The sequence below is a fragment of the Aythya ferina genome (genome assembly GCF_964211825.1).
Source record: "Aythya ferina genome assembly, chromosome: 37".
Taxonomy (NCBI): domain Eukaryota; kingdom Metazoa; phylum Chordata; class Aves; order Anseriformes; family Anatidae; genus Aythya; species Aythya ferina.
The window spans coordinates 482,491-493,195 of NC_140334.1; the positions used below are offsets into that span (position 1 = coordinate 482,491).

The 10,705-nt window shown below is 66.9% G+C and overlaps 1 protein-coding gene and 1 long non-coding RNA gene across 2 annotated transcripts; both read right to left on the reverse strand.

Annotated features, from left to right (window-relative positions):
• Positions 1 to 870: 870 nt before the first annotated feature.
• On the reverse strand, positions 871 to 2,808 carry LOC311426104. Its single transcript, XR_014686600.1, has 3 exons — positions 2,581 to 2,808; positions 1,797 to 1,928; positions 871 to 1,193 (listed from the first exon to the last, which is right to left on the reverse strand). It is a non-coding gene; the product is annotated as an uncharacterized lncRNA (long non-coding RNA).
• A 3,258-nt stretch (positions 2,809 to 6,066) lies between these two features.
• On the reverse strand, positions 6,067 to 10,112 carry LOC311426103 (microfibril-associated glycoprotein 4-like). Its single transcript, XM_084502274.1, has 6 exons — positions 10,016 to 10,112; positions 9,403 to 9,484; positions 8,427 to 8,587; positions 8,233 to 8,329; positions 7,382 to 7,564; positions 6,067 to 6,408 (listed from the first exon to the last, which is right to left on the reverse strand). The coding sequence occupies exons 1-6, from the start codon at positions 10,019 to 10,021 to the stop codon at positions 6,161 to 6,163; spliced, it is 777 nt and encodes a 258-aa protein (XP_084358400.1). The 5' UTR covers positions 10,022 to 10,112; the 3' UTR covers positions 6,067 to 6,160.
• Positions 10,113 to 10,705: the final 593 nt, after the last annotated feature.

Sequence of the window (10,705 nt, forward strand, 5' to 3'; positions counted from 1 at the left end):
GGGAACTGGGAGGTACTGGGGTGATACTGGAGTTACTGGGGGGGCACTGGAAGACACTGGGGCGAACTGGGGGAGTACTGGGAGGTACTGGGAGGGCACTGGGAGGTGCTGGGGGGCCCACCCCCGGCCCCCAGCCCCACCTGGTGCCCCCTCCTGGTCCTTCCTGGTTTGTACTGGCTCATACTGGTCCGTACTGGTCCTTACTGGTCTGTACTGGTTTGCAGTGGTGCCGGGCGGCCCGGGGCTGTTCCGGGTGCTGCTGTGGCTCTGTGCCCCCCCCGCGCTGCTCAAGGGGGGGCTCAACCTCCTGCAGCTGGGGGGGGCCGCGCGGCGCCTGGCGGCCATGGACGGGGGGGGGGGGCGCCCCCGCAGCGACTGAGACCCCCCCAAACCCCCCCACACCCCAACCCCCCCCCCCGGCGTTAATTAATGGATGGGGGCGTTAATTAATTGATTAATTAATTAATTGCCCCCCCCCCGGCTTAATAAATGTGGATGTGAGCTGAGATTTATGTGTTGGGTTTTTTTGGGGGGGGGATTGGGGGGGAGTTATTTGGGGGGGGCAATGGGGGGGGTCCCAATTTAATGGGGGGGGGTCTTGGGTGTTGGGGAGGGCAATGGAGGGGGTCGGGGGGGGTCTTGGGAATTGGGGGGGGGGCAATGGGGGGGTCCCCATTTAATGGGGGGGGGTCCCAATTGGGGGGTCCCCATTTATAGGGGGGCAATGGGGGGGGTCAAAGGGGTTGGGGGCTCTGGGGGGGGAGTTCCCATGGGGGGGGTCCCATGGGGGCTGTCCCCTTTTTGGGGGGTGTCCCCATGGGGGGGGGTCCCCTCTTTTTTGGGGGGGGTCTCCATTCCGGGGGGGTCCCATCCATGCAGGCAGCCTTTATTTCATGCGCCGATACAAACACGGCCCCCCCCCGGCCCCCCCCCACAGCCCAGCCCCGCAATGGGGGGGCCCCGCGCGTGCTGGGGGGGGGCTGCAAACAGGGGGGGGGTCCGGGCGGACAGACGGACACCGGGGGGGAGGGGGGGGGGGCAGGCAGGCGGTGACCCCCCCCCGGGACGGACGGACGGACGGACGTGGGGGGGGGGCAGGCAGGCGGCGCCCCCCCCCCCGGGATGGACGTGGGGGGGGCAGGAGGCGACCCCCAAATGGGTCCGGGGGGTCCGGGGGGGTCCTCACTGGAACACTGGGGGGGGGAAAAAGGGGTGTTAGTTTGGGGGAAAATAAGGGGATTTGGGGAAAAAGGGGGGTTTGGGGGAAAAAATGAGGGTTTGGGGAAGTAATGGGATTTTTGGGGGGATAAAAATGGGGATTTTAGGGAAAAATGGATTTAGAGAAAAAAGGGGATTTAGAGAAAAAAAAGGGATTTGGGGGAAGAAAAGGGGGATTTTGGGGAGAGAAAGGGGGATTTGGGGAAAGAAAGGGAAGATTATGGGGGATTAAGGGGATTTTGAGAGAAGAAAAGGGGATTTGGGGAAAAAGTGAGGGATTTGGGAGGGAAGAAAAGGGATTGGGGGAAGAATGGAGGGATTTGGGGTAAGAAATGGGGATTTGGGGCAGGAAGAGACTTCAGGGGGTGGAAAGGAGGGGTTTGGGGAAGAAAAGGGGGATTTGGGGATTAGAAATGGGGGATTTGGGGTAAGAAAGGGGTATTTGGGGGAATTAAGGGGGGATTTGGGGGTCAGAGAGGGGATTTAGGGTAATAAAAATGGGATTTGGGGCAGGAAGAGGCTTCAGGGAGCGGCAAGGAGGACTTTTGGGGAAAAACCGGGGGATTGGGGGCACTCACGGCCGAAGTTGATGGCGCAGGAGGCGGCGATGAGCAGGGCCCCCCCGCCAGGGCCACCCCCGCCAGCAGCTTGGCCACGCGCCCCAAGCGCCGCGCGCCGTCCGCGTCCCCCTGCTGCAGGCTGTGCCGGGACTGGCCCCAAAACGGACCCATAGCGCCCCATAAGTGACCCATAGGGACCCAGGGGACCCATGGGACCCACAGGGACCCACAGGGACCCATAGAGACCCATAGGGACCCATGGGGACCCATAGAGCCCCCCCACCCCATAAGGGACCCCTGCTGCAGGCTGTGCCGGGACTGGCCCCAAAACGGGCCCGTAAGGGACCCAGGGGACCCCCAGGGACCCATAGGGACCCCCAGGGACCCCCAGGGACCCCCAGGGACCCATTGGGACCCCCAGGGATACATAGGGACCCATAGGACCCCATTGTGCCCCATTGTGCCCATAGGACCCATAGAGCCCCATTGTGTCCCATACTGCCCCCCCCCGCCCCATAAGGGACCCATAGAGCCCCATAGAGCCCCACACCCAGACCCACAGCGCCCCATAAGTGCCCCATAGCCCCCCCCCCCGATGCCCCCTCCCCAACTTTCGACCCCCCCGGCCCCCCCCCCACTCCCCATAACCCCCCCCCACCCCCCATAACCCCCCTCCCTCCCCCCTCACCCCCCCATAACCCCCCTCACCCCCCCCTTATCCCCCCCAACCCCTCCCCCACCCCCCAACTCCCCCCCCGGGCCCCCCCCCTCCCCAAATTCCGCCCCCCCGGCCCCCCCTCACCATGAGGGCGTAGACGAAGGCGACGATGTTGATGGGCCAAATGGGGCAGAAGCAGGCGAGGGCGGCCAGGAGCACGTAGCTGGGGGGCTTGGCCCCCCCCCGGCCCCCCCCCGCCCCCCCCGGGGCTGCCCCCCCCTCCTCCTGCCGCCCCCCCCCCCACCCCGTTCTCCTGGGGGGGCTCCCCCTCCCCCACGGCCACGGTCACGGCGGGGGGGGGGGGGGCTCTTGGGGGGGGGTGGCGGGGCCGGGGGGGGTCTTGGGGGGGGTCTTGGGGGGGGTCTTGGGGCCGGGGGGGGCTGGGGGGTGGGGGTGGGGCTGGGGGGGGATTTTAGAGGGGGGGGGTGGGGGGAAACGGGGGGGCTGGGGGGGGGTTAGGGGCGGTTTGGGGGCTGGGGGGGGCGGGGGGGGAGGTGGGGGGGGTGGGGGGGGGCTTAGGGGTAGGTGTGGGGCTGAGGGGGGGGGCAGGGGTAGGGAGGGGACCAGGGGGGGTCTTAGGGGGGGTTTAGGGCTGGGGGGGGTCTTAGGGGAAACGGGGGGGCTGGGGGGGGGCTTAGGGGCTTGGGGGGTGGGGGTGGGGCTGGGGGGGTCCTGGGGGGGTTCCTGGGGGGCAGCCGTGGGGCTGGGGGGGCTCTTAGGGGGCTCCTGGGGGTCCTGGGGGGTGGCTGTGGGGCTGGGGGGGTCCTTGGGGGGGTCCTTGGGGGGGTCTTGGGGGTCAGCCGTGGGGCTGGGGGGGTCTTTGGGGGGGTCCTGGGGGTCCTCGGGGGGGCCTGGAGGTCCTGGGGGGCAGCCGTGGGGCCGGGGGGGTCCCTGGGGGGGGTCCTGGGGGCTCTTGGGGGGGTCCTTGGGGGGGTCCGGGGGGTCCTGGGGGGCAGCCGTGGGGCCGGGGGGGGCGTCTGCGGCGTCCCGGGGGTCTCCGCCATGGTTCAGGGCTGGGGGCAACGGGGGGGGGTGAGGGGGGGTCCCAAAACCCCCCATAGCCCCCATAGCCCCCATAGCCCCCCCACCTCCCTATAGCCCCCCCATACACACCCCGCCCCCCCGCCCACAGCTCCAACCAGCCCCTATAGCCCCCTATAGCCCCCCCCAGCCCCCTATAGCCCCCCTATAGCCCCCCCCAGCCCCTACAGCCCCCTGTAGATCCCCTATAGCCCCCCCCATACCCTCCCATTCCCTAGAGCCTTCTATCCCCTATAGCCCCCATCCCCTATAGCCCCCCCATATACCCTATTCCCCCCCATAGCCCCTATATGGCCCCCATCCCCTATAGCCCCTATAGCCCCTATAGCCCCCCCATACCCCTCCATCCCCTATAGCCCCCATCCCCTGTAGATCCCCTATAGCCCCCATTCCCCCCCATAGCCCCTATACCCCCCCATATCCCCCTACACCCCCCATCCCCTATAGCCCCCCCATATTCCCTATATCCCTTATACCCCTCCATCCCCTATATCTCCCCATACCCCCCCATATCCCCCATCCCCTATAGATCCCCTATATCCCCCTATAACCCCCATCCCCTATACCCCCCCATATCCCCTATATCCCCTATAGCCCCCCCATCCCCTATATCCCCCATATCCCCTATATCCCCCTATATCCCCCTATATCCCCCTATACCCCCCCATATCCCTTATAGCCCCCATCCCCTATAGATCCCCTATAGCCCCCCCCATACCCCCCCATCCCCTATACCCCCCATTCCCTCCCCCATATCCCCCATACCTCCCCATCCCCTATAGCCCCCCCCCATCCCCCCCATGCCCCCCCGCCCCCCCCCCGTACCTGGGCGTCTCCCTTTGGGGTGCGGGGGGGGCCCCACGGCCGGGGCGGGGGCGGGGGCGGGGGCGGGGGGGGGCGGCGGGGCCGGGAGCGGGGCGGCAGCGGCGGCGGCGGCGGGGAGGGAGGGGAGGGGGCGGGGCGGGGGGCGGGGCTTGGGGGCAGGGGGCGGGGCCTGGCGTGGGTGGGGTCTGGGGGGTGGGGGGCGAGGGGGGGGTGTGGGGGGTGAGAGTGGGGGGAACTGGGATGGTACTGGGAGATACTGGGAGGATACTGGGGGGCACTGGGAGGATACTGGGGGAACTGGGAGGGTACTGGGGGGTACTGGGAGGGATTGGGGGGACTGGGGGGAACTGGGATGGGACTGGGAGGGTACTGGGATATACTGGGAGGATACTGGGAGGGACTGGGGGGCACTGGGAGGGTACTGGGAGGGAACTGGGAGGGTACTGGGGGGGACTGGGGTGGTACTGGGAGGGACTGGGAAGGATTGGGGGGTACTGGGAGGGATTGGAGGGACTGGGGGGAACTGGGATGGTACTGGGATGGGACTGGGAGAGAACTGGGAGGGAACTGGGAGGGTACTGGGAGGGACTGGGGAACACTGGGGGGAACTGGGGAGGTACTGGAAGGGACTGGAGGGCACTGGGGGGAACTGGAAGGATACTGGGAGGGACTGGGGGACACTGGGAGGGTACTGGGAGGGATTGGGGGGGACTGGAGGGAACTGGGAGGGACTAGAGGGCACTGGGAGGGACTGGGGGGGACTGGGGGAAACTGGGGGGGTACTGGGAGGGATTGGAGGGGTACTGGAGGGGACTAGAAGAGGACTGGGGATACTGGGAGGGGATTGGGAGAGATTGGGGGGGTACTGGGAGGGCTGGGAAATACTGGAGGGAACTGGGAGGGGACTGGGAGGAACTGGGGAGGATTGAGGGGCACTCTGGGGGGGACTGGGAGATACTGGGAGGGATGGGGGGGCACTGGGAGGGTACTGGGGGATACTGGGAGGGCTCTGCCCCCCCCACTCCCCCCCCCGCCCCGGTGCATGCCGGGACCCGGCGGGATCGGGCCCGGGGCCAGGGCTGAGCTCATCGTGGGGGGGGAGGGGCGGGATTTGGGGCGAGATATCGCGATAGAGGGGGCGGGGCTTTGAGATATCGCGATAGGGGGATATAGGGACGAGGGGGTGTCAGGATAGGGGGATATCGAGGTAGGGGGGTGTCGGGATGTCGCGATATTGGGGTATCGGGACATGGGGACACGGGAATATTGGGGTACCGGGATATCGGGATATTAGGATAGGGGGATATCGGGATATGGGGATAGTGGGATACTAGAATATCAGGATGTTGGGATATCAGGATATGGCGATATTGGGATGATGAAATATCGGAATATCGGGACATTGGGATATTGGGATGTGGGGATATCAGGATATTGGGATATTGGAATATTGGGATATCGGGATTTGGGGACATGGGGATATCAGGATATTGGGGTAACGGGATACCAGGCCATGGGGATATTGGGATATTGTGACATTGGGCTATCAGGATATGGGGCTATTGCGATATGGGGATACTGGGATACTGGAATATCGGGATGTTGGGATATCGTGACACTGGGCTATCAGGATAGGGGGCTATCGCGATACCGGGACGTGGGGCCACGGGGCTATCGTGCCACACAACCACCGGAGCCGTCTCGTGACGCATGCGCTTTTATTGGCTGCAGAGCGGGAGGGGCGGGGCGGGGGCGTGTCCGGGGGGCGGGGGCGGGGCGTGCCCGGCGGGGCGGGGCCTCAGAGGCGCCGGATCTTCATCTGGCTCTTGCGCAGGGAGTAGTAGAAGCCCTTCCACTGCGCCCAGTTGATGCCGTTGGCGTAGGAGAGGTGGGCGCCCCCCAGGTAGAAGCCGTTGAGGTTGGAGAAGTGGCAGCTCTTGAACCACCACGCGCCCGACGACAGCGCCGCGCAGTTCTGCACGTACAGGTCCTGGTCGCGGTCGAACGTGGAGAACTTCTGCCCGTGGTGGTAGCTCAGCGAGTCGCCTGGGGGCCGTGGGGGGTCACGGGGTCATGGGGGGGTCGTGGGGGGGTCGTGGGGGGGCGCGGGGTCAAGGCGGCGCCGAGACGGGGAGAGGGGAGGGGGTGGTGGGGTAGGGCGCGGCCATGGCGGCCCGTGGCTTGCGTTGACCACGAGACTCTTCCCAACGGCACCGTTGACCCAACGGCCCCTCCCAGTGGCCCCATTGACCCCAAGACCCCTCCCCATGGTCCCATTGACCCCAAGACCCTTCCCAATAGCCCCATTGACCCATTGACCCCTCCCCATGGTCCCATTGACCCCAAGACTCTTCCCAATGGCACCGTTGACCCAACAATCCCTTCCAATGGCCTTATTGACCCCAAGACCGTCCCCATAGCCCATGTTGACCCCAAGACTCTTCCCAATGGCACCATTGACCCAGCGACCCCTCCCAATGACCCTATTGACCCCAAGACTCTTCCCAATGGCTCATGTTGACCCCAAGACTCTTCCCATAGTCTACATTGACCCCAAGACTCTTCCCAGTGGCACCATTGACCCCAAGACCCCTCCCAATGACCCCATTGACCCCAAGACCCTCCCCAATGGCTTGTGTTGACCCCAAGACTCTTCCCAGTGGCACCATTGACCCAACGATCCCTCCCAATGGCCCACATTGACCCCAAGACCCCTCCCCATGGCTCACGTTGACCCCAAGACCCTTCCCAATGGTCCCCATTGACCCCAAGACCCCTCCCAATGACCCATGTTGACCCCAAGACCCCTCCCAATGGTCCACGTTGACCCCAAGAACCCTCCTCATGGCCCCCACTGACCCCAAGCCCCCTCTCCATGGCCCCATTGCCCCAAAGATCCCTCCCAATGGCCCCCATTGCCCCCAAATCCCCTTCCCATGGCCCCCATTGACCCCAAACCCCCTCTCCACCCCCTCCCCTGATCCCAAACCCCCTCCCCGAGCCCCCCCAGCCCCCCTACCGGCCCCGCCGTCGACGAAGCGCCCCACGTGCAGGGTGTAGCCGTCCTCCTCGGCGCTGATGGCGTGGGGGGAGAGGGCGAAGGTGCCGTAGGTGGCGGCGGCCGTGTTGTTCTCGAAGTCCTCCAGCTCCACGCGCAGCTCGTAGCGGCCCTGCAGCGTCAGCAGGTGCAGCGTCTGCAGGCCTGGGGGGGGGGGAGGGGCGTGAGGGGGAGGGGAGGGGGCTGGGGGGGTGGGGAGGGGGGTGGGAGGGGGGTGGGGGGCGTGGGGAGGGGATGGGGTGCGGGGCTGGGGGGGTTACTGGGGGGTACTGGTGGTTACTGGGGGACATCGTTGAGTTCTGGGGGGTACTGGTGGCTACTGGGGGGCACTGGTGGCTACTGGGTGGAATCGTTGGCTACTGGGGGGCACTGGTAGCTACTGGGGGGCACCATTGGCTACTGGGAGGTACCGTTGGCTAATGGGGGGCACCGTTGGCCACTGGGGGGCACTGTTGGCTACTGGGAGGCACCGTTGGCCACTGGGGGGCACTGTTGGCCACTGGGGGGCACCGTTGGCTACTGGGTGACATTGTTGACTATTGGGAGACACTGTTGGCTACTGGGTGACATCTTTGGCTACTGGGGGACACCGTTGGCTACTGGGGGACACAATTGGCTACTGGGGGACATCATTGAATACTGGGAGGTACCGTTGGCTACTGGAGGACACTGTTGGCTACTGGGGGCACAGTTGGCTACTGGGTGACACCATTGACTACTGGGAGGTACCGTTGACTACAGGGGGGTACTGGTGGCTACTGGGGGGCACCGGTGGCTACTGGGGGGTACTGGTGGCTACTGGGGGGTCTCACCGAGCCAGTACTCGCCGTCGGCACGCCCGAAGCCGAAGCGGTAGTCGTTCCAGCCCCGGAAGAAGCTGACGGAGCCGTTGAAGCGCTTCTGGAAGACCTGGGGGGGGGGGGGGGACAGACACATGGGGAGGGGGCTCGGGGGGGGGGGTTGGGGGGCTCGGGGCCCCCGGGGGGGGCTGGGGGCCGGCCGGTACCGTCCAGACGTGTCCCTCGGTGCTCATGTCGCAGTAGACGGGCACGGGCAGCCCCGGCCCCGAGGGGTAGATGAGGTAGACGCCGTCCGCCTGCGCCCCCCCCTCGTGCACGTCCTGGCAGTCCCGGGGGGCCGCGGCCTCGCACAGCGGAGCCGCCACCGCTGACACCGCGGGGGGGGGGGGGTCAATGGGACGACCCCCAAAAAACAGCCCGAAAATAGGCCGAAAATAGCCCCAGGACACCCCAAAAACAGCCCCAGGACACCCCCAAAAACACCCCAAATACACCCCAAAAACAGCCCCAGGACACCCCAAAAACAGCCCCAGGACACCCCCAAAAACACCCCAAATACACCCCAAAAACAGCCCCAGGACACCCCAAAAACAGCCCCAGGACACCCCCAAAAACATCCCTGGGACACCCCAAGACCACCCCCAGGACACCCCCCAGAACAGCCCCAGAACACCCCCAGGACACCCCAAAAAACACCCCAAAAACAGCCCCAAAACAGCCCCAGAACGCCCCAAAACCACCCCCAGGACACCCCGAGACCACCCCCAAAAGCACCCCCAGGACACCCCAAAACCACCCCAAAAACAGCCCCAAAACAGCCCCAGAACACCCCGAAAAGGCCCAAAAACACCCCCAGGACACCCCCAGGACACCCTGACCCTGCCCGGGGTCCCCTCCTGTCCCCAAATGTCCCCCCCCACCCCCATTTTGGGGTCCCCTCCTGTCCCCATCCCACCCCCAAACCTGACCCCAACCCCGGTCCCACCCTGACCCCATTTTGGGGACCCCCCCGACCCCAAATGTCCCCCTCCCGCCCCCATCCCCCCCCATCCCCCCCCCAAATGTCCCCAAATATCCCCAAAATGTCCCCAAATGACCCCAAATGTCCCCAAATGTCCCCAAACCCCACCCCAATTTGGTGGGGGGGTCCCCAGGGGGGGTCCCGTCCCCGTCCCCACTCACCCTGGGGGGCGATGGGCTGTGCCCCCCCCCCGGGCGCCCCCCCCAGCACCGCCAGCACCACCAGCACCGCCGCCACTGGACCCTGGGGGGGGGGGACATTTTTTGGGGGGGGGGCACGAGAAAAAGGGGGGTGGGGGGGGCCACAGGACCCTGGGGGGGGTCCCAAGAACCTGGGGGGGGTCTCAAGGCCATGGGGGGGGGTCCTAAGATATTGGGGGGGGTCCCAAGGCCCTGGGGGGGGTCCCAAAGCCCTGGGGGAGGGGTCCTAAGGTATTGAGGGGGGGTCTCAGGTATTGGGGGGGGTCCCAAGAACCTGGGGGGGGTCCCAAAGCCCTTGGGGGGGCGTCCTAAGGTATTGGGGGGGGTCCCAAAGTCCTGGGGGGGGGTCCCAAGGTGTTGGGGGGGTCCCAAGACCCTTGAGGGGGTTCCCAAAGCCCTGGGGGGGTTCTTTACATAATGGGGGGGGGGTCCCAAGGTTCTTGGGGGGGTCCCAAAGCCCTGGGGGGGGGGTCCCAATATTCTGGGGAGGGGTCCCAGGGCCCTGGGGGGGGTCTCAAGGTTTTGGGGGGGGTCCCAAGGCCCCGGGGGGGGGCCCGGTGCCCGCGGCCGTTACCTCCATGGCGCCGCCGTCCCTCGCGCCCCCGCCGGCGGCCCCCGGCCCCCCCCCGGCTTTGGGTGTGAGGGGAGGGGGGGGCCAAAAAGGGGGGGGGGGAGGGGGGGGAGTGAGGCCTTTTGGGGGGGGGGAGCCAAAAGGGTGGGGGGGAGGCCCCGTTAGGGGAGGTTTTTTGGGGGGGGGGCAGGGCCTCGGCCTTAACCCCCCCGCTGCCAGGGGCTGGGAGGGTGCCGGGACCCCCCCCTTAATGAGATTTGGGGGGTGGGGGGGTAATTAGGGGGGTAATTAGGGCGCCCCCCCCTCCCCAAATTGGCCTGGGCGCCGCCCCTGCATTTGGGGGGGGCCCAGGGGGGTCCCTCTTGAGGGGGGGGCGCCCAAAATAAGGGGGGGGCTTCGGGGGACCCCCCCGAGGTTTTTGGGGGGGTCGGGGCCCGATGGGGGGGGGGCCCCGCCCCAGGACCCCCGGGATTTGGGGCTCCCCCCCCTAAGCCACCGTGGGCCAGCCGCTATTCTGCCTAGCAACAGCGCCCGGGCCCTGAGGCGCGGCCGGCGCTGATTGGCTGGCGGGGAGCCGCGGCGCGCTGCCATTGGCTGGCCGCCCGAGGAGTTGTGGGGGCCCCGAGGGGGGCGACGGCGATTGGCTGCCCGCCCGGGTGGGGGTGGGAGGGGGCAAAGTCCGCCGCCGTCCCG

What these genes read in the sequence shown, in the direction of transcription:
- LOC311426103 (XM_084502274.1), bottom strand. An exon ending in CGACGGCGAGTACTGGCTCG is followed by an intron (nt 7,565 to 8,232) that starts GTGAGACCCCCC and finishes CCCCCCCCCCAG; the next exon opens with GCCTGCAGACGCTGCACCTG. An exon ending in CTTCGTCGACGGCGGGGCCG is followed by an intron (nt 6,409 to 7,381) that starts GTAGGGGGGCTG and finishes CACGGCCCCCAG; the next exon opens with GCGACTCGCTGAGCTACCAC.